This window comes from Trichoderma citrinoviride (assembly GCF_003025115.1).
Source record: "Trichoderma citrinoviride strain TUCIM 6016 unplaced genomic scaffold BBK36scaffold_10, whole genome shotgun sequence".
NCBI lineage: Eukaryota > Fungi > Ascomycota > Sordariomycetes > Hypocreales > Hypocreaceae > Trichoderma > Trichoderma citrinoviride.
This window is the reverse complement of record NW_020194718.1, coordinates 1028708-1050732: the sequence shown is the minus strand read 5'-3', so window position 1 is coordinate 1050732 and position 22025 is coordinate 1028708. Positions and strand designations below refer to the sequence as shown.

At 54.4% G+C, this 22025-nt stretch overlaps 6 protein-coding genes across 6 annotated transcripts; 2 read left to right on the top strand and 4 right to left on the bottom strand.

Annotated features, from left to right (window-relative positions):
- Window positions 1-3060: 3060 nt before the first annotated feature.
- BBK36DRAFT_1135918 (ClpP/crotonase) lies at window positions 3061-4912 on the top strand. Its single transcript, XM_024892803.1, is given in 7 exon segments — window positions 3061-3391; window positions 3406-3407; window positions 3576-3707; window positions 3797-3826; window positions 4043-4162; window positions 4393-4570; window positions 4665-4912. The coding sequence occupies 7 exon segments, from the start codon at window positions 3187-3189 to the stop codon at window positions 4769-4771; spliced, it is 774 nt and encodes a 257-aa protein (XP_024748108.1). The 5' UTR covers window positions 3061-3186; the 3' UTR covers window positions 4772-4912.
- Window positions 4913-9029: 4117 nt separating this feature from the next.
- BBK36DRAFT_1123513 (hypothetical protein) lies at window positions 9030-9745 on the top strand (the record flags this gene model as incomplete). The annotated part of the gene is made up of 3 exons (XM_024891062.1): window positions 9030-9105; window positions 9186-9578; window positions 9666-9745. 3 exons carry the CDS (start codon window positions 9030-9032, stop codon window positions 9743-9745), a joined length of 549 nt encoding a protein of 182 aa, XP_024748107.1.
- Window positions 9746-9976: 231 nt separating this feature from the next.
- BBK36DRAFT_1170465 (hypothetical protein) lies at window positions 9977-10964 on the bottom strand (the record flags this gene model as incomplete). The annotated part of the gene is made up of 2 exons (XM_024895449.1): window positions 9977-10715; window positions 10837-10964. The coding sequence occupies 2 exons, from the start codon at window positions 10962-10964 to the stop codon at window positions 9977-9979; spliced, it is 867 nt and encodes a 288-aa protein (XP_024748106.1).
- Window positions 10965-11418: 454 nt separating this feature from the next.
- Window positions 11419-12445, bottom strand: BBK36DRAFT_56419 (S-adenosyl-L-methionine-dependent methyltransferase; the record flags this gene model as incomplete). The annotated part of the gene is made up of 3 exons (XM_024898270.1): window positions 11419-11882; window positions 11948-12035; window positions 12113-12445. The coding sequence occupies 3 exons, from the start codon at window positions 12443-12445 to the stop codon at window positions 11419-11421; spliced, it is 885 nt and encodes a 294-aa protein (XP_024748105.1).
- Window positions 12446-15185: 2740 nt separating this feature from the next.
- BBK36DRAFT_1170463 (nucleoporin-domain-containing protein) lies at window positions 15186-19580 on the bottom strand (the record flags this gene model as incomplete). The annotated part of the gene is made up of 4 exons (XM_024895448.1): window positions 15186-15335; window positions 15394-15885; window positions 15983-19146; window positions 19217-19580. The coding sequence occupies 4 exons, from the start codon at window positions 19578-19580 to the stop codon at window positions 15186-15188; spliced, it is 4170 nt and encodes a 1389-aa protein (XP_024748104.1).
- Window positions 19581-20518: 938 nt separating this feature from the next.
- On the bottom strand, window positions 20519-21604 carry BBK36DRAFT_1142716 (NAD(P)-binding protein; the record flags this gene model as incomplete). The annotated part of the gene is made up of 2 exons (XM_024893540.1): window positions 20519-21379; window positions 21461-21604. The coding sequence occupies 2 exons, from the start codon at window positions 21602-21604 to the stop codon at window positions 20519-20521; spliced, it is 1005 nt and encodes a 334-aa protein (XP_024748103.1).
- Window positions 21605-22025: the final 421 nt, after the last annotated feature.

Genomic DNA, 22025 nt, shown 5'->3' with positions numbered 1-22025 from the left:
CCGCGATATATATACTCGAGAGGATAGATTAGTCCCTCCTCCTCCTCGTCTGCCCCCCTCTTTGAACGGCGAACGTCTCGCGGAGCCCTGTCTAGGAAGGGTTCCGTCCATGGTGGATAATGAACCATGTATCGTAGCCCTGGCTTCAACCGGATCATGACGGATGGAAGGTTTTCAGCATATACGCAGTCGGCTTCTGACAGCGGCGACTACCGCGGCCGCTCGCAGATGAATTGTGTGTGACTGGTCTTGGGCAAAAGACCCATCGAGATACCGATGTCCGATACAAAGACACCCGTGCTCATACGCGTGGAGGCTGAGACCAGCTAGGGTCAAGGGCAGGAACTGCAACATCGAGAGATACAAAAGAGGGAGTGGAGGCGGAGGAGGGACGGGCAGGGCCTGGGGGGGTAGACGAGGCCGAAGGTGATATGGTACGAAGCGGCATACCAGGATCTTGACGTACCTCTTGTGAGTATGAAGCGGATGGGAGGTACGCAAAGCGGATGTAATTGGATAGGCTCCCGCATAGACGAGCCGGGTCCAGACATGATGCGGCCGAAAAGTCAACATCCACCTGGCCAGTATCCGACTGCTATCATACCGGTACTGACCACAAAGCTCCTACTAGGGCTACTCCTCGCCTCGTCAACTCTCCCGTTTCTCCTCTTCCTGTTCCCCTCATCTTCATAGCAAAGTGGAGAAATATGATAATCAGATGTTATTAACTATATGGTGCAGAAAGGAGGGACGTGAGGGCCGGTCGGGTTACCGTCACATTTCGAGGAGACAGGAAGAAGGATAAGACGCCACAACGGTGAGTTGTTAAACAGACGAGCTCAGGAGAGGGAGAGACATGGCGCTATGAGGGATAGAGGGATGAACAGAGGGAGATTGAGGTTATCAAGACGATGTCTGCTCACCATGTCACTGAAAAATTTGTCCAAGCAAGCATTTCGGAAGGATAGGTATTGAAGCGTAACAAGTACCTTATCACCTACCCGCACGGATACACATAGAATTACATCTCGAGAGGCGAACCAGGAACTGGGTCCGCGTAGCTCGGTACTAGTGGGCGAGAGACACGGCCGGCTGATGAGGAAAGTGGACAAGAGAGGGACAGGAAAGACAGAGACAAAGGCGGAAGCGGAGGAATGCCACGGTTGGTCACTGCGGACGAAAAGGGAACCGAACAATATAGCGCGCAGCCCAGTCGGGTGATCCCCGTCCAAGGTCAAATCATGGCCTCGAGAGCCAGGCTTGGCTGAGACAATTGCGTCTGCCCATAGATGATGGTGCATGTCTCTGGCGCCTGAAGGCTCAGCAGGGAAGAGGGGATTTTGTCGATGGGCCGGACCCCTGTTGTTTGTCGTGGAGCGGCACTGGGGAGATGCAGCTATGCTGCTCTGCAGCCGCTGTCAACGCTTTGCCGGCCGCCATGGGCACCACCAATTGCCTGTCCGTCTTCAATGCGCACGCCTGCAGTGCCCGGCGACTCTGCACCAACCGAGACACTGACCTGTCTGCTCTGTCCGTCCCATGCCATTGGGAAGGGGTTCGAAAGCGGAGGGAGTCGAAAAAAGGTACCACCCCACAGCCGTACGCACACGCCCCGGGAAAAAGCGCAGACTGTGAGGGGAGGTACTTCGTGCTCGTGCGACTCGAGACTCGAAGCGTGCAGAATTATGCAGCGCCCTCCATGATGGCATGGCAGATCCACTACCCCGGTAACCCACGGCGGCGGATGCGGATGAAAGTGGTAGGTGGTGCAGCGAGGCGGCCGCAGTGATTGGCCGCAGAGCTGGCGATGGAGATATGCCGGTGATGCTGCTCGCTGCTGGTGGTGGCTGCTGTGGCGGCTGCTGTGGTGGCAGCGCATGCTGGTGTTAGTGGTGGTGCTGGGACGTTTGCCTCGTGTCGAGGATGATTTGAGATACTGTTTGTATCTCTTCACGAGTCGAAGACGGCGGAAGTGGGATGAAGACGAAGGCGAAGGTCAAGGTGAAGAGAGACAAGAGGAGTGGCAATGGAAATGGACACCTGAGGCCCCTCGAGGAACTTTTTTCCCCCTTCCAGTTCTGGACCTTGATGGCCGTGGAAGGTGCGCCGAAACAGGCAGTACCTCTACCTCTACCGGGCAGATTCTGCCAATTGTGCGCGGAAGGAAGCTTCAACAACAGCGACTTCCTGTTTCTTTTCTGCCGCTTTTGCCCTGTTTTGCCATGGCCTCCTCTGTCCACACCGCCCTCACGGCTGTCTCTGGGTGATCTTACTTCCACCAAATCACATCGCGGCTTCAGCCTGCACATCACCAAAGCTTGGGCCGTCTGCTCCCCTCGGGCCTCACCAATCCGCTGCTTGCGCCACAGCACACAGCGGATGCCTGTCCGGCTGATCCCAGACCCGTCCGCTTGGGGTGCATCATGACTCCCCGTCCCCGCCAGGGCAGCTGGGGAATGACGATAATAACACAAGGAAATTACCAAGCGCCGGTGAGCTGGGCTCGTGCGCTCTCTGCCGCCCTTCGACGCTCCGCGAGGGCTTCGTTCTGATGTGATATGTTACAGGCATCGTGCAAGAGACGCCCAGATGACAGCATCAACTGAGCTAGTCGAGCAAGTGCTTGATAGTGCAGTTCAGCATCGCGCCTTTTGCCATCGATCACGATATCCTTGCTTCCAGATTCATCATGCCGTCACTTACAGCGTCGACCAACCAGCCGCCCTCCCACCCTCGCTCCGACTGTCAATTGGGTATAATCCAGAGGGCGAATCGGGTCTCCTATTGGCAAGCCGCTGCACGCCATGCACGCATACCACGTATGCTACGTCTTTATCTCTCCGGGGTAAAGCTAGCCGAGGAGACGGTGGCAAAGGGAAGCACACAAATCGAGAGCTCGCGGCACAGCTATGCAGAGCTGCCGACCTATCAGTGGAGTCCAGCGCGTGATGTGCTCGGAATACTACCTTGCCATTCGTGTTCTCTGTGTGTATGGCCCTATATAGCACCGTTTCCGCCAGCTTCGTCTTCCTCGCAGCCCAATCGCCGAATCCCAAATCCCTATCATACTCCCCTCGACTCGCCTTTTCTCCTCGCTCTTGCGCCAGCGACCTCTCCAGCTCAATCTTTTGGGTATCATTTTACAAGGTTCCCGGCTAAAGCGGACTGATCGGCAATCTCGTCAAAATGTCCGGATCTGCATCTGCTCTCGGAAAACTCATCCAGACCTCCTCCCCCGTCAATGGTGTCAGGGTCATCACTTTCAACAGACCTCAGAAGCGCAATGCCCTCTCCACGGAGCTATTGGCTGAGTTTCTCACGGAGCTCTCCGCTGCTTCTAAAGATGCGGCAGTCAAGGTCATTGTACTCGCTGGCTCTGGGGGGTTCTTTTGCGGTGAGTTCCAACTTTGATGATGCCACGACAACTGTAGGCCTATGAGAGGCATGAGACCTGTTATTACCTCTTGTTCTCTGTCTTTCTATTTGGCCCCTCGCCCCTCTCCCATGTGATTCAGGGACCCGCTGGAGATGAACCCCAGCTGATGATTACCGGGGCCCCTGGCCTCTGCATAATAGCCGGCGCTGATCTCCAGGATATCGCCGCGCTGGACGCGGCTGGTGCCCGATCCTGTCGATATCTCGAGGACCTCTGCCATGGCATGGCGTCTGTACGCAAGCCACTTCTGGCAGCTGTTGAAGGACCTGCAGTACGCATGACACCCCGCCAAAAAAATTTCCTTGACCCTCCACATATCTGAAGACATGCTGATATACGATGGTTCTTTTGGTGGAGCAGCTTGGGGGTGGGTTCGAGGTCGCCCTCATGGTGAGTAGCATTGCATTTTTTTTTTCTGCTGTATGCTCTTCGTTTGCATGTGAAAATCTACGTCGGACACCACTCGGCCTTCCTATCTCAGTGTTTACGCCGGCACCCTCACAACCTTCTGCGTCGTTTCTAAACATACAGATATGCATAGCATTACGAGTATCTGGATTCAGCCAATGGGCATGATTTGCAATGCTAACCTATGAGCGTCTGCAGTGTGATTTGATATTCGCATCCCAGACACGGACTTATTTTGCATTGCCCGAAGTCAAGCGCGGGCTGATTCCGGGAGCCGGAGGAACCCAGCGCCTCACGGCGGCGCTCGGCAAGTTCAAGGTATGACTTCACCAGCATCTTTAAAAGATTTCTCATCCATTCAGTTTTCTTTTCTTCTTATCTTGCTTTTCTTTGGTGTGGTTCCTGTTTCATCGCAGAACTCGTGGTACTTTTGCTGCCACGCAGGATAATACCTCGAGTGTGGTATGCCGGAACTATTGTCGTCAACCTTGGCCGAACCGGGCACGTTCATGTGTTTGACCTATGCAACACCGCTCACATCAACACAGGCGATGCGGACGATTCTCCTGGGCAAGCCCATCACTGCCGAGGAAGGGCTTTCACATGGCCTTGTTTGCGAACTGTTTGAGGACGGAACCGTCCTTGACAATACTGTCAAAGTGGCCGCCGACCTGGCCGCCAATGCAACCGAAGCGATGCAGCTTGCTAAAGAGGCCATTTGTCGAGGTGAGAAACGTCCTGACTATCTCTCGAACTTTTGTCATGATCATCATCTTTGTTATCGCTGACGCAACGCTCTGTCTTGTTTCTCCATCAATAGCTGATAGCCTTGGGCGTGATGACGAGTTCGAAAGGACTCTCTACTACGTTACTTTCGGCACCGAAGAAAAGAAGAAAGGTGTCAATGGATTCCTCAAGAAGCCTTAGGCTTTTCGTGGAAATCTCGTCTATGGTCGATCAAGGGCTTTGTTCGTCTCAAAGACCCGATGAACACCGGAGAGCCCAAGTACACATGATGTGCTCGGGAGGATTAGCACACAAAGTCAAGCCATTCTGTTCCCAATATGACATATGTTTTATGCAAAAGAAGCCCGAATATACGCTAGGGGTTTATATCCTTTCAAAGTGCGCTCATAGCTTGTCCCTGCGTCTTTGGTGTTTAATGCTGTTTGATATACCCTTTGTACTACCACCTCTACTTTTCTATCAAGCATGGGTGCCCGCGGTGCGACAATACCTCAGCCTAAGCGTATACTCAGCTTCTTGGCTTCTACTTCACATATGGATATTGCCATTTCACTGTTTGTTCAAAGACTCACGTGGTATCCTATAGTGTCGTCGACGGAAAATATCCCGATGGTTCACACCTTTTGCCGGAGTGAGGCAACACTGAGGCGACTCTGCAAACACTTCAGAGCAAAGAAGCACCCCACAGTAAGTGAGACTCTCGTATACCGACAAATGACAACGAAGCTTTCTCTCCATGAGTACTGATGTGTTTCACTCCCGGTTTGTAGCTACATACTAGTGATCGTACCGGGCCATGGCAGACGGCAAAAGACGGCATGGCAGGTTCCCGCAGCACGAGTCGAGACGGCGATACATCCATCGGGCCATGTGCCGGATGGCTCTGGAGAACAGGTCCAAGAAAAGCCTACAGTGTGCTGCTGCCGGTGTGCCGGTGAGTTGAGGCCCGAGACACGCATCTGCAACCCGCAGCGAGAATGGCGAGCGACATATTTGACAGACTCTCGCGTATATGCCACGACGTCCTACAGATGGCAACTTACAGCACACAGCCATAAGTGGCATTTAGGCAGCACGAGGATGTGGTGTGGACCAGATGCCCCGATGAGCAGATTGGCTATGAGATTGTACCACCATCCATCTCAACTCACGCACCCAACAAGAACCTGGTACACGACAGCTTGCTCCAATGGCCATCAGGCTCACTACATCCTGCCCACACTGAATGCTGGGCGAGACATGCAGATCACATGATAGTGCGACACCGCATCTGTGTCTATCATTTTGTGGCTGCTGTATGTATTAGCCTGCCGCATCTGCATCGCTGCAGGTCGGACATGGCAAGGCCTGGGTTCTATATTTGTTAGCCTTGTTACCACAAGAGCCTTCCAAGCCCAAATCTGGAGACCGGAAGCCACAGGGTCTTCCCCGTACGGAGCCTTGACGGCTCTAGACATCGTACCACGGCCACATTCCTCCGCCGCCCTTGATCTGAGACAGTTGACCCAGACACCACCTCCCGGCCGTCAGTTGAGCGGCCAACCTGCACATGTCACTGCTGGCATCCCTTCTACACCCTCTCCCGCGCTTCTCTGGCTATTGTGTACCAATCTACCCCCTCCCCTTGCCACCACGATCCACCTTATCCCGGGGATGGTCGTTCCGCATGGGCAGCCCAAGCAGCCCACCATGAGGAGAATTTGGTCCCCGAACCAGATCAGCGCGGCAAATGCGCCTCAGACACATCACATTCCCGCACCATGATTTGCTAAGACACTCGAAATTGCCCACGAGCACTCTGGAGGGCAAGTATTGCTCGCACTACCACTACTACCACTCGTCACCCCCCAGTGGGTGGCACACCCTTCAGGGGTTGATCCCCGATGTTTGCATCCCATGATTAGTGCTACCAGGAACTTGGGAATTGTTCCGTTCCTTTGTCCGGCGGGATATCACGACGACATGTGCACGCTTGGTCGCCTTTTGGGCCGCGGAGCTGAGACGATTCCGTACACCTGGTATTGGGGATATCGCTTGTGATAGCAAGCGACGCCGTCGACTGCTAGTGATGCAGGAGCCTGACTAGATGCATCTGCAACTTGTTGAAGCAACGAAATGCCGGCAGCAACACAGCCCTGGATGGGCATCAGGTATCATGCCAAGCAAACAATGATACAGATGGTCCCCATGCCGGAAGCTTTTACGCAAAGTACCGGAAGCACAGGGGGGTTTTGCTCACTAGGGATCCTCCTCTACGCTGCTTGAACCCCCCCTCTCGAGGCAATGCAAGCGAGATTCTTTTCCCTTCTCCGTCGTTCTTTGGGTTGAGAGAGCGTGCAGATGAAGAACATCAGGTGATTATTTTTTTTTCCTTGCCCGTGAGCGACTGGCTTCTGGAATTTGACTGAGACAAATAGACAAGGGCGGCTTTTTGCTGGGATCTCGCGATTCGGAGCGCGAGCCGCCTTTTTCGGCCGCACCTGGTTTCATGGCAAAGGTGATGAATCTTGCGTGATGCCTACCTACATCGCGAAGATGACGAGACACCCTATAGCTTGCGGATACGGCTTGTATGCCAGCGTACTCATGAAGGAAGCAGTATTTGATTGGTATGTATGAATGCTTCTCGGATTGTCGAAACCCACAGATCCTGACGGTTGCGATATACCATGCAATGAGTGACTGTTGGATTGTCATGATAGACTTAAACATATCTCTTCTCATTTAAGCCCATAGCCTAGCTACGATGCCACCCTATCCCTTTCCCCCTTTTACCAGAAGATCCTTTTACCAAGCCTCCGGTCCGCCACCAATACCACCCCCGGGAGTCACTCCGTATATCGAAGCCAAGAAGTCCAAAAAACCCGGCTCAGCATCCGGCACGGCACAGCGACGCTAAACAAGTCACGGCCGCAAGGGAAACGGCGTGCTTGTTAGACCAAATCTACATAACATTGCATCTGATACATCATATCAAGGGCGGGTTTTTGCACCTTTCTTTTTCTTGCTCTGTGAAAAAGCTTCCGGAACTTTTCTTTTTCTTACGCGGTGGAGACATGTGTGGTCCGTCCTTTGACACATTACCATCCCTTGGGATGGCATGTTGGGGGAGAACAACGCTTATACGAGTACGCTCCTTGGTTCTGGGATCTTGTTTTTCTTTTCCCGTCATGGTTGGTTGAATTATTTGCCTCCCTTTGGCAGGGTCGTCTTTAGCTTCATGTTGGGGAAATGAAAGCTTTTCTAGATTTCATGGAAGGACTTGGGTTCCCGTATGCTGGTATGTGGCGAGGTCGCAGAGCACAGAGCTTTTGTGTCTCGCAAGTATGATGGAAGGCGAAGCCCCAAGGAAAACAAGAGTGAAGGACAATCATCATGCATTTCGCTAATAGCGGCCCCGTCCGTGTGTAGGCACCTACGGAGCAGATTTCCTGTCAAGTTCTCCATCTCACAGCTCCCAGGCTACTTTGAACTACTATCTCTTGCCCCCCTTTCTTTTTCTTGTGTTTTTTTTTTTTTTTTTTTTTTTTTTTTTTTTTTTTTTTTTTTTTACTTTTTCTTGGCTTGTGTGCACGGATAGAAAGACGAATAAGAGGATGTTTCCGGGGAATTTAAAGTGCCTGCATTGCAATTCTCCCTTCTTTGTCGATCGTTTCTGTGGAGGGGATGGGAGGGGGATCCATGGCCGCGGCACGGGGACGAGATTCTTCTCTGCTTGCTTTTTCTTTCCTTTTTTTTTTTTTTTCCGGAGGGAGTGAATGGTCCGAGAACTTGGATGCAGATGAATTGGGGATGGCTTGGGTTGTCTTGGTTATGAAGTCGTTGGGGTCTGTGGCGGCACCAGTTGTGATGCCGTCTTACTTACCCTGGAGTGTAGTGTTTGCAACATATGGGAGCTTAAGAAGTCGCTCAAGAGTGTGTAGATTTGATGTCTTTCATAAGGTCATAGAGACTACTGTCTGAGCAGTGAATATGAGATGTTGTCACTGCAGCCATAGGCCAAATTCTCTGTTATACTCCTTCGTGAATACCTCTTTTGCGATCAAGGCGGTTCGGATCCCGTGCCTTGGTGATTTCTTCACTCACCATGTCATATTCAAGCTGATTGCTCTCTTGTCATCTTTATATGAGGCCGCCATTTCCACTCCTCTCGGTATACCTTGTCCAATGATCTACTCGAGGCGAATCTCATCTCATCGTGCCTTGACGCGTACATCTCGACAGGGATACTACCTTACCTCTTGCAAGGCTTCTAGCCAATACCCCACGTTTTCCCCCACCAACCTTTTTTCCCCAACATCATCTCGTCACATCCACATGTCAGCACTCTATTCGACTACACGCACAACACCTTGAACGCAATAAAGGCTTCAATTTCTTCATCTTTTTCTTTTATTTTCATATACTTCTCTAAACAGGCTATAAACGCATTCGAAAAATGGCATCGCAACGGAAAGCCCTGCGCGACTGGCTCTACCTCTTCATCATCAGCACCCAGCTCTTTAGCATGCTAGGTCCGTAAAACCTCAGCCTCACCCTCTTTTACATGATATCCTCTTCAAACTGACAAGACATGTAACACACAAAAAAACAGCCCTCGACCTCGTCGCCTTCTACCCAAAAGCCCTCTACCAACCCCCCTCCTCCCCGCTCCACTTCCTCCTCGCCCTCCGCAAGTTCTACGTCTCCTCCACCGGCGACCCCTTCTTCTCCGCCCAAAAGCAGCAGCAGCAGCCCTGGTTCGAAATCTTCCTCTACATCGAAGCCCTCGTCCAGCTCCCCCTCGCAGCCTACCTCGTCTCCCAGCTGTCCTCCAAGAAGCCGACTTCCGGCCCGGCGGAACTCGCCGGGCTGGCGTTTGGCTGCGTCACCTTCATGGGTGCTGCGGCGTGCTGCTTTGAGCTGTGGCACATGGGCGAGGACGTGCTGAGCGCGCAGAAGAAGGGGGCGTTGCTGTACGGGACGTATCTCCCGTTTGCTGTCATCCGTAAGTTCTTTTTGTTCTTTGTCCCATCTTTTCCTTTTCGTTCGTTCTGCTTGTCGAGAGTGAGGCTAAGAGTGTGGATTTGTGTAGCTGCTTTGCTGGCTGTGGACATGTATCTGCGGCTGCTGCCTCGGGTGCAACAATCTGATGCCAAGGCAAAGACGCAGTAATGATGCTCCAAAGACTTCAGCTTATTTGAATCTTTGGCAGGATAATACTTTGCAAAAGATGGAGGACAAACACAGAGTCAGAACAGGAATACATCGCATTGGAAGCCAAACCGAGGAGTTGATCAAGCCTCCCCCCTTTTCTCTAACGCGAAAGCCACCCAAACTCCAGTCACCCGGTCACCTCTTACAAGTACATGCCCATATCCGTACACACAAATTTCAAGAAAGACCCTAGTCCTTCCTCTTGGAGTATCCCCAGCCATTGCCCACTCCGTATCCCAGAGGCGTAGCTCCGCCCATGGACCGTCCCTTGAGCCTCCTCGGCAGAATGACGCCCATGGTGTACATGCCGGCCACCAGCATGCCGGCGATAAACGAGACGAGGCTGTAGAAGACGGTGCTGGCGTAAATGTGCCCGCCCAAGCCCTGCCACTCCACCTTGCCCTCCGTCTTGGGCAGCATCGGCGTCGGGAACCAGCGCACGGAGAAGCTCAGCGGCAGCGGGTCGCCAATGACGAGCTTCTTGGTGAAGGACCCCGTCATGTGGCTCAGCGGGCTGGTGCTGTACGAGACGGCCGAGTCCAGCACGCCGCTGTCGTGGTGGTGCGGGTGGTGCTTGGGCATGCTGTGCAGCAGCACGTTCATGTGGGTGCTGATGTGCATGTGGCTCAGCTGCAGGGTGCCGGCGAGGGCGAAGATGAGGGGGATGTACTCCTGCTCGGGCAGCTTCTCGCCGACGACCTCGACGTGGGCGGGCGGGCGGGCGGGCAGGCGGCAGGACAGGGGCGCGTCGCTGTGGATGTAGAACTCGAGCAGGTGGAAGAAGGGGTCGGTGATGAGGGGGATGGTGCAGTTGAGCTCGCCCTCGACGCCGTACTGGAACTGCAGCGGCTCGCCCGTCTCGTTGCAGGTCGGGAAGGGGATCCATTGCAGCTGGTGGTTGGCCAGCTCGACGTGTTCGCCCGTGTCACTTCAAGGAGTCAGCGAGGGGCTTCTCTTGTCTTTGTCGTCCACCGCTTGTCGTGAGGCCATCGCCACATGTAGAAGCGCGCAATTCTCTGGGTCTGTAGCTATAGCAGGGGGAAACTCACGAGCTTCGGTTCATGCACTCGACGTGGATCGGGGCGCCATAGTGGTATGAGGGCAGCGTGCCCGGCAGGTTGGCCGCGGCAAGCGACGTCAGGCCGCCGACGAGCGTCGCGACCACGGCAAAGAGCATGGCGACGGAGGTTTGAAGCGATCGAGGCGAGGTCGAGGTGAAGATGGGAGATGTGGGACGACAATCTCCCTCTGTGATCCCCCCTCCCTGACTATGTCTCGTCGTCACTTCTCGTGTTCGTTCTTCGGATCAATCACCAAGCCCGCCAGTTCAAATCACGCTGCGATCCATCTGCGACGTGGCCAGAGTGCGACGGACGGGAGATGCTGCAACTCGATGTAATTGATGCGTGGCCACACAGAGATAAGACAAGCTGCAACTGCGACACCAAAATACTACAACAGCGAAGAATGCGCCAAGTCAACTTCAGCGCTGCGCCACAGTTTTCTGCTGTGGCTGGTGCACATGAGTTCCATCGTCTCACATGCAAATATCCTACAAACACCATGACGACCATCACAACTACAGAATAGGGTACTTTTAGCTGCCATTGATGTGGGTGGCTAGACTGCCCTCACTTACTCACAGTCGCCGTCATGGTAATCACCCGCCACCCAATGCTCCAGCCGTGCCCCCCATACTTGTCCTCGAGATGCCTCTTGACCAGCCCCCTGACCTCATCCACCGAATGCTTTTCCCTCACCTCGTCGCTCCAGAAAGTGTTCATCATCCACGGCACCATCATCGAAAACGTCGCCATGAACTCGTCCGCGCTCGCAAACCTGTACCTGCTGCCGCTCTCCCTTACGGACACGTTCGTCAGCCCCAGGTCCCGCGCGAGATGCGTCTCGACCCAGGCGGCGTCGTCCCAGTGGCCCGAGTGGTGCATCTGCATGGGGATCGCCGGCAGCGGCGGCGCGTCAAAGGGGAGGGACTCGAGGGCGGTGCGCATGTCGGGGATCCAGAACATGTCGGCGTTGGCCTTGGGCCATGTCGAGGCGCCAAAGGTGCCGCCTGGCTTGAGGATCCTGATGCAGTCTGGGGGGCTTGGTAAGTATACCCGTGTCCGGTGTCTTTTCATGGAGTGATGCTGGTATGATTACCTTTGACGACGGCGTCTGGGTCGGGGGTGAGATGCAGTGCCAGAGCAACACCCACATGGCTGAAAGTGTTGTCCGGGAGCCCAGTGTTCTGGATATCAAATCACAACACCAATCAGCCACAGCAAGGAAGCAAGTAGTATAGTATATGAATAAGTATACACTCACCATGGCATCAAGAACCCTTGCCTCGGTATTCACCCACTTCTCATCCACAATCCTCCTCTTGACCAAATCCACCATTCCCACCGCATTGTCCGCGCAGGTAAACGAGCTCGCTGCGAGAACCTCATCCGACAGCGCGGCCTGCACCTCCTGCGTCAGCACGCCCGATCCGCACGCGCTGTCCAGCAGGACGACCGGCTCGGCGACTGTCTTGTAAAAGCCCATGTGGTTGACGAGCGGCTCGACGATGATCTTCATGATGCCGTGCGAGAGCCGGATGAAGTCCTGCTCGAACGAGTCTTGCGCCTGGGCCGCGTCTTTGAGGTGCTCCGACATGGACTTTGCCATGGCTTCGACGTCGTTTCCGGAAGTCATTTCGGTGAATGAGGATGTCAGATAATACTGGGTGGAATGATGAGAGAAAATCCTTTTTTTGTTTCCTTTACTGTACCGAATTCATGAGATATCTAGGCACGTCTCTCTCATATACTCTCGCGCAAGTGTCCGAGAAGTCGCCGTGTGTTACAATCTCGTGCTTTGTTTCCTCCCTGTTTGCAGTCCAACGTCTTACAGAACCTCACACAACTCACCCAAATCACATCACAACACCACGGGGTTTGAAGCCAAATGAGAAATTTGTTTCACTGATACTGGAAAAGAAATCACTGCAGCCATATCCGCCATCCATCCACCTTCCCCCCCGCCGCCACCCTGCCTCCCATCCTCATCCAGCACAGCGAAACAAATTCGCATGTCCCAACGCAGGGGATGAGTTTCAAGACCGATGCATAACCGCCTCAACCTGAAGCCATCGTCGGCTTCTTCTTCTTTCTCATCCTATACATGAAGCCATTAACCAGTATGTTTGTGGTGGGACTTTGGCTGTCCAGCCTACGGGAGACCTGGCGGACATGCTTCAAAGCCCCCAAAAGTACCCCCCCCCCCCCCCCCCCCCCCCCCACTTTCAAGCGAACAAATGCCCAGTACAACAATTAATGTTCTCAGCCCCATCTCGCAAAACGTTCCGAAGACGGTGTCGCTACCAAGCCTCGGTCGGGGGAGGGAGGGTTATATATATATAAACGTGAATGTTGTTCGGTTCGATCGTGCCGACTTGCTCAGGGCAAAAGAGGATCGGAGCCGAAAAAAGTGGGTGGGGGCCGGCGGAGACGGACGAGGTGCCGGCCAGGAACGTAAGGGATTTCGGCATCAGCCAGTCAGAGAGAAGTGACTTGAACTGATGCCTCCGTGAAAATTATAAGATGTTGTATAGTTGCATCCTCGAATGCGGGTATATCGTAAACAGGAAAGTTGGTGGAAATATTGCTCCAATGCTGGGAGGTAGCTCTCCCTGAACACAAAAAGGCATGCAGTATAGTGATAAGCGTTATAAGGTAGTATCAAAGAAAATGAATGTAAAGGTCCAGTCCAGCTGGCCCCGAGACTCCTAAGAAAGAACAACACATTCCATCCTCTGCTCCAAACAAACAATAGCAAGAGCCCCAAGACAAGAAAAGAACATACAACACGCAAAAGAAAAAAAGCGTAATTCCAACGTCCCTCCCCCCTCGTCTTATACTCGCAAACCCGTACCTGATCCCTCACCTTACCTAACCCTTCCTCCCATCCATCCATCCATCCCCCTCCCCATATCCACAAACAGATGCGGATAGCAGTAACGAACTTTCCTACCTAACGCAAAAAGCTACATATGCAAGCTGAACTCTTCAACGCAACAGAAAAAAACCCCTGTCAGAAATGTAGGTACCTGCAGCTTGGCCGACTCAAGCCATGCCACGTAAACACCCCCATCATCCCAAAATGGGTAAACAAGACGCTTACACAGCACAAACGACTCCTCCTCGTCTGCATCCACGCCCCAAAACAGGTTACATACATGATATCGTTTACGGCAAAAAGTGACGGATTCTCCAGGAATCAAAGAGAGATAACTGGAGATGAATACTTGTACACTTAGTAACGAGGCGGTCTGAGTTCCTCCGTTGCTGCATTACACGTGAACTACTGTAGGCCTTTTGCTACAGCCGGGAATCCCCTCTCCTTTGCAAGCATGATCCCCCCCATTCTACCTAAGGTACGAACAGCCAGCAACGCTTGCAAAGATCCGCCTCACCGGAAAACGACATCCCCGTACTCCATACAGACGAAGCTTCCCACTTTCCCCTAATTCGCTCTCTCACGACTCCCCAGGTGACCCAATCGACGCCTGAACCTCCCTTCAAGACGCGCCTCCGTCGTGTCCTACTGGTCATATTCTTTCGTCTCCCTCGTCATGCTGGTCCTGAATTGGACTGAAATTCCTCCCTTGGGCAACTTCACATCTCGTCTGTTCAACCAACCAAACAGACGCTGCATAAGCCACACCAACATGGCATCCGATAGAGTCCAGGCATACTACTTCTTTCATCACACGTTAGGTATCAGAGGGAAATATCCACGCTCTTTGAATACCCTCGCATACAAACATTTCTACATGTGTACCACAAAAGAAGCCTTTACCTACCTTACCTAGAATAGGTACCCAAATGCATCGAAGCTGTGGTCTGCAAACCTTTACGTACCTTATCCACGCCTATCCGCATACTCCTATGATACGTACGGCCCTTGCCATGAGTATTTTTGTGTGTGTTTGCTTCGTGTTGGTTGTTGTTGCTGTTCTCTTTCTTGCTCTCTTTCTTTCTTATACAAATAATTCATCAAAGACTTGGACCCCCCCTTCGCCCGTTTTCCACAAAACCAGAAGTTGCATATGTCGTTTCTTCCCTTCCCTTCGTCTTCCATTTCCTCCTCTCCCCGGTTTCCATCCACCTTTGTTTGCTGTTTTGTGCTTTTATTTCTTCTCTTCTTTGGACGTGGCTTGGAACCAGGACACCAAGACACCTGGAATGATAAAGAGAAAAAAAAATAACAGGACACAATGATTACCATCTTCCCTCTCCCTTCCTCCAACGTAGCTACATAAACAAACAGAGTATAAGAAATTAGAAGATGAAAACGAAAAAGAAAAAAAAAAAAAAGTCCACCGGGTCCGCTCTCACATCTCGCATCTCGCATCTCACATAAACCTCATGCTCGCCGTCGGCAACCGCTCCACCAGCCCGGCCACCTCTCTCCGCAGCATCCTCAGCACCCGTCGCACGTCCGCCAGATCCGCGCCGCCGTTGTTATAGCCCTGGCCCGGCAGCGGCAGAGCTGCCTCGCAACGCTGCAGGAGGTCGCTGACCGAAGGCCCGAGCGAGCCTCCCTTGGCCACGTCGCCGTACTTCGGCCACCCAATCGCTGACCACGTAGACGATGATCTCGATGACGCGGTTGCGCACCATGCCGCTAAAGCCATAGTCCTGCGTGTCGAATATGCTCTCCAGCACGCGCACAATCATGTCATGCGACACGCCCAGCGACAGGAAGAGCTGCACCGGCCACGTAGGGTCGGCGCCAATCGTCGCGTCTTGCTGGCAGGTCACGGCGTACCGGCAGAGCTGTGGCAGAAGCGTCTGGATCGGAAAGACGAAGCTGTCGAGCGATGTGTGGTGAGCAATGTTCTGAATCTTGCTCGTCAGGGCCTCGTATGGCATGGGCGGTGGTTGCATGCCCGCGTCTGCCGCCTCGTGCCGCGCCATGACCTCGTCGTGTGTCTGCTGGATCAGGTTCTCCCATGTCGCCGAGATGGTCGTCGGGTTGCGGTAGTTTGCCGTGTGGTAGATCAGCAGGCACAGATCGTAGTATCCGGCCTGATCGGCGTAGTCGTTGAAGAGCTGCAGAAGAGCACTCGTTAGCATATGGAGACAAAAGATAGATTCTGAAGAAACACTCGACGCATTTCTGAAGTAAATGCTCATCCGCGTTCCTTACCTCTGACAGACTGATGATCCTGCCATCGAGAGCCTTTTCAATCTCAACCTTTCTCTCTGCGTCAATCCTGTCGTCCGCCATCAAGCGGCCTAAAAGATCATCCTGGATGTTGGCCACCTCGAGCAGATCCGTCACCTCGTGGTTGAGCCTCTGCTGCTGTTGCCGGCTGATGCCGACGGTTGCTACGTTGGCATTGGCCTTTGCCAAGCTGAGCAGCCGCAGCCTGTCCTTGATGCCAAGCGGAACGTCGGAGCTCGCCAGCTCAGCCTGAACTTCGGCCGCGTCGAAGAAGCGGCTTCGATTGGTGTAGAAGCGGCACAGGAGGTCGGCATGCTCCACATTCGTGCTCGCCAGCCGCTGCAGGAAGGTTACAACGTGCGGAGAGTCGATGCCCAGTATCCGTTCGGTCCACCCCTGCTCAATGTACCACTCGTACAAGTCAAAGTGGAACACTTCGTCGTCAGACCCGTTGACGACCTCGTACGCCTCGATTCTCTTCGTCGCGATGAGCGTCGGCCGTCCATCAACCGTGAGCGGCTCGAGGCTGGCGGCGGCGTCCAGCTGCCGCAGAACCTCGTGCACAAGGTCGTAGACTCGCCTCCTCTCGTTGAAGGCGTTAGCGCGGGGATCTCCCGAAGGCTTGCCGTCGTTGATCCACGACAAGGCAGCGTTGCCTCTGTCCTTCTCCCGGGCAACGTAGAGACACAGCTGCACCGCGCCAGCATAGTACTTCAGGTCAATGTACTGGGCCACAGCATTCTGCAGGTTCCCAAACGTCAGGCTGCCAGCTACTTTCTGGAAAAGTGTCAAACTCTCGTTGAGGAGGATCCTGGACTGGTTGGTGTTGAGGGGCTGCTCCGAGGCTCTCTTGAGCGACTCCTGGGCCTTGAAGATGACTACATCATCTGGGCTGCAGAAGCTGCCGCACCTCCGCCTCAGCGCATCCGCCACCGTCTCAACGTTCGAGCCGCTCTCAATGTTGCGGTTGACAATGGCCTTGACCAGCAGCTTGGCCAGGTCCCTGCCGTCCGCCTGCGAAAACAGCTTCTCATAGGTCAACTCCTTGAGGTGCTGCCGAGACGTGTCATCCAGTCTGGCGTAAATGTCCGACACACGCTCGTCGAACAGCATTAGCACAAACGAGATGCCCTCCGAGATGCTCTCCATCAGCTTCTGCAGGGCATGCAGCGCCTGGTGTTCAGCCTGCAATGCCACCTCTTCCTGTCTGCTGGAAACTCGCTGCAAGTCCGAAGGGCCTGACATTCCCTGGATGAGGCCCTTGTTCGAATCGATGAATCTCCTGAGACGCTCAAGGTTCTCCTGCGTGGCCATGAGCTTGGACTGGGGGATCGTTGAGGAAACGGAAATCGTCCCGTTGGGCGCAACGGTTGACTTGATTACGGGGGCTTTCCAGAGCTTTCGGATCAGTCTCGACAGGTAGAGCGCCAGTGCATCGTGCCGGGACGATAGCTTGATTGAATCGATCGTGAGTGATGTCGGATCTGTCTCTGCTACTGTAGGTTGGCCGCCAAAGTCGACGAATAACGCCCTTGCTCGGTCCACCGTTACTTGGTCAATGGCCTTGACGGACCCTGGTCTAGAGTCTCCGCCGTGACCACAGGCCACTGCCAGAGCTGTCGAGACCGTCTCCACGCGGCCATAGAGAGAAATGAGACGACGGCACATGAGATCCAAAGCCTCGTCTCCCGGCGCATCCCGGATGGCTGCCGCAAAGGTATCCACCAACCGCCGCCTTCGGATGACGTGGACGCCCGTATTGGTGAGAACGGCGAATTCGCTGGGTGGTTCGTCGAATTGGACGGCAAGTTCGTTGCCGAACCCAATCGGCTGGCTAGCAGCCGCAAATGGTTTCGTTATCAAACCAACGGCCTCCGCTCGGCTGCCGATGTCGATCCAGCTTGCTTGCTCAAAGTATCTCAGGGGGGTGTTGGGCGAGATCCTCTTGATTCTTCCCGTCTCGGGACCAGCCACAAACAGCGAATCACAGTTGGGATCCTCCTTCTTGCTCACAAAGTCTAAGAAAAAGCCGGGTGGGAATCGGGCGCCCTGCCTGCTGGATACCAGCATGGTAGAGTCGAGGTCAACCACGGCCTCTCCCGAAGGTTGCCCGTTCAGCCCAATCTGAGTGGAACGCCGGGCAACCGCCGAAGGAGGGAACTTGATGAACTGAACCTGCATGCTCTGGGGGGCCAGGTTTGCTTGGGAGCCGTATAGGTAAGAAGACGCATTCGTGGCGCTGAAGAAGAGACGGCAGCCAGTGTCCGTCAGTGCCATGAGATGCAGCTTCGAGGCCTCTTGCTTTGAGATGGGGCTGATGGACACAATGTTGGTTCGGTCGGTCAAGAGCTTGGACTGCGTAATCATGTGCGCAATATCTCGCAGGCAGTGAATCTTTGTCTTCTCAATCACCTTGTTCAGCCGTTCGGGAGTCTCCATGTGATATGTTCGAATCGTCGATGCGCTGGAGAGGGTATAGACCAGCTTTCTCGTGTCGTCGATGACAATGTCCACCAGGTGCTCGGGATCCCTCTGAGGCCAGAGGCCAGCCTGCAAGCTCACGACGGAGGACCAGCCAGGGTTCGAGTGGTTGATCTTACCACACCGACTCGAGAACCACTTTTCTTCAGCCTGGTAGTAAAGCTCGTTGATGTCGACGTCGCTGCACCCGCCAAAGAAGATGCGTCCATCGGCGGAGCCGGTGATGACGCGAATGTCGTTGCCGCGAGTGGGCAGGACCATCTTGGTCTGATACAGAGTGACCGTCTTCGTTCCAGCAGAGGTATCCGCGGCAGACAGGCCGAGCAGGATGATTTCGGATGACGTCGCCACGACCAGGATATGCGTGATCGTGCTGACGAAAATGCCAGGCTTCGGAGGCACGAGCGCAACGGCGTGGATTGTGTGAGGCTGGTCTTCAAAGCCAATGAGCTCGGGGTCGGAATGGGTATAGTCCCAGAGGAAGAGCGAGTTGTCAATCACCACCCAGGCGTGGTTGATCTCAGCAAAGAGGCCCATGAGGGTCTGCAGCTGGCCGGAGTTGTAGTGGTCAAAGACCTGGTTCGGGATCGGGTACATGTTGGTCTTCTGGAAGGGAGCCCAGGCAGAGTCGGCGCCGGGCAGCTCATAGTCGGACGAAGCTCCCTCTGAGCATTGAAAAGCTTGGTTAGTCTACCCCGTCGGCCCAGTCTAGTGATGAACCACCTCAACACTTACGTCTGCAGTAGGAGTCCAGATCGGGAAAGTTCTCGTCGGACTGCAAAAAGGTGTTGATGGCCTTGGCGGCCTTGAGGACGGGCGGCATGTTTTCGACGCGTGGGGGCGGCATTGGGGTCAGCGAAGCCAGGCCTGCCCCCTCTGCGTGTGGCTCCGCCGTCACCGCAGTTGACGCTGTCGTCGCTACCGTGCCATGAGAAGCTGCCGTCGTGGCGACGGACGTCTGAGGATTCTGGGCTTCCGAGCTGAACAGCGTCCGGCGGACGGGGTCGTGCGACGAGGTCTGGTAGCGCGAGACGACGGCCGGCGTGTTGACAAATGCGCCCGGCACGGGGCGCAGCGGCGTGGCTGGAGGGAATGACATGGCGGACAGCTCGAGGGACCGTGCCGTGGCGTGGCAGAAGCTGCGTCAAAGCCCCGGGTGGCCTTGGATCGTGACCTTGACCAGAGCCGCGGAGTGGGAGCAACGCGCTGGTCAGACCATCCAGGACGAGCCGGGCGTGCTGCTGGGGCGGGCGCAAGCGGGAGCTGCGCGTCTGGGTCGGAAGCTCGTTGCCGCGATCGCTAATTGAGTGGCGGCGTCGAGGGCGGGCGGAAGGGACGATGGCGATGGGCGGCCAGAGCAAAAAGATTGAACAAGTTGGATTTATTTTGTAGCACTGCTCTGGGAGGTTGGTACAGCTCTGTATTTTTCGTGCCTGGGCGTGCAAGCGCGCTAATCCGGATCCGGGCTTGGAGCGGTCGCCGAACGGCTTTGAGCCGTTACGTAATCAGTCAACTTTCTGTGATATCACCAGCCAGGCGTGCAGTCTTTACGAGATGTTTGCTTTGTGTACCCCGATGTCATATGGTCTTTGCCTTCATCTCGAGTAGATTGCCAGGAAATCTCTGCTTACATCGTCAAACCTGAGCTCGCTACGTAACACCAGAGACTAATGTCCTTGATACGCTTCATCAGCCCGTGCACGGTCAAAACATGCACTCCGCCCATCACGATTCACCATCCGCTCACTTACTTGGTTTCCTTTCTCGCTGCTCACCTTGACATGTATGTCAACTACCTATTCAGTACCCTCCGGATTTATGTGACAGCGAATTAGTTACTATGTATTCTATCTTCCTCACAAGCAAGTAATATTGTGCCCTTGACCACCATGGGATTCCAGCGCTTCAACATATCGTAGCGCGCCAAGGCTCTCTTGTCAAGCTTGTCAGAGCTAAATCTCCTCTTCCATTAGCTACACCAGTCTTCAAGTGCAGTAACCCTTTATGCTGCCACGCCCCAATGCCGACCTGAAGCCTTTACTGCTTCTTGGCCTCGCGGGCCTGCTTACGAAGAGCGCGCCGGCGAATGTCAACGTGCATCTTCTTGTTGTACCAGATCGTCAAAGGGCTGTTGACGCCCGCGACATTCTCAATCACCCACAGCATGAATGCGTGGCTCCACCATGGTGTGTACGTGTTGGGCGCAGTCTGGTAACCGCCGAGTCCAACCTTGCCCAGCGCAGCCTTGACGAATCCGCGCGGGTTAGGGACAAGCAGGCTGGTGCGGCGAACCTTGCTCATGGCGGTGGTGACGAGATGGCTGAGGACCAGGTAGACATCGACGTTGTAATCGGACAGCTCAGAAGCCAAGGCATTGCTCCACTGCTGGAGGAAAGCCTTGCTGCCGGAGTAGGTCGCCAGGTACGGAGTAGGAGTCCAGCCGCCGAACGAGCCCATGGTGAGGATCAAGCCGCGCTTGCGCTTCTGGAGAATGGGAGCGACAATCTGCGTAACCTTCAATGTTCCAAGGCAGTTGATGGTGACAATGTTCTGCAGCTCCTCCTTGGGCGTTTCCAAGAAGGGCACGGGGATGCTGTGGCTCTGGCCGACGTTGTTGATCAGGATGCCCACGTCCAGGTCCTGGACAAGCTCCCGCAGCCTCTCGTAGTCCGCATCGTTGTCTTGGGCAAAGTCCATGGCAAGCGTCTTGATCTGCAGGCCCTTGCCCGTGAATTTCTGTTCAAGGTCCTTGGCGAGGGCATCGAGCTTCGACTGGGTCCGGGAAACGAGGACGAGGTTGAAGCCCTTGGCGGCGAGCTGCGTGGCGTATTCCTTGCCGAGGCCATCGGAGGCACCGGTGACAACCGCCCAGGTGCCGGGCTTTCCATACTTTCGAAGCTGCCTTGCAAGTCAGTAACACGGCGGGTAACCGCCAATTCAATTGAAACTGGTGGACGCGTGAGGAGGGTCATATCTTACGTTGGTGCCCGGAAGCAGAAACGAGCTCAGGACCAGCTGCAGATAGCTGAAGAACTTGGAGCCGAGGTAAAGAGCGCCAATTCCAGCCAGCGCCAACTGCACGGGCTGCGGCACTTTCTCGAGGAAGCTCGTGATGGACTCCATGATGGCGCGGGTGTCTGCTGTGAAGGATCGAAGGAGGAGGAGAGGGAGGAGATTTTGTTGGGAGCTTGCCTACCGGGTATTAGTGGGCGAGCTCATCGACGCCACTTGGCCAATGGCAAAGTCACAGCAGCTCCCGGTTAGCCATGGACGGCTTAGCCCAAAGGTAAATGACAGGTCCCGGAGGCATGAGGCCACGATGAAATCCATAAGATAATGTGATTACGGGTCCAGTTATTTTGCCATTGAGACTGTTATAGTTCAGAGGGATCAATCTCACTTGGTGCTGCAAATTTTGCAAGATTTACCGGTGATACACGCCTGGTATTACTGCCGCTTGGCTACCACAAATGTACTGAGTTGAGAACAGCCCACCATCTAGTACGGGTACCTCTAAGAAGAACCAACTCCGTCCGGCCGTGAC

Coding starts and splice junctions, on each gene's coding strand:
- BBK36DRAFT_1135918 (XM_024892803.1), top strand. CDS start 3,187: ATGTCCGGATCTGCATCTGCTCTCGGAAAACTCATCCAGACCTCCTCC. Junction 3,827..4,042: donor GGTTCGAGGTCGCCCTCATG/GTGAGTAGCATT, acceptor GAGCGTCTGCAG/TGTGATTTGATATTCGCATC. Junction 4,571..4,664: donor TAAAGAGGCCATTTGTCGAG/GTGAGAAACGTC, acceptor CTCCATCAATAG/CTGATAGCCTTGGGCGTGAT.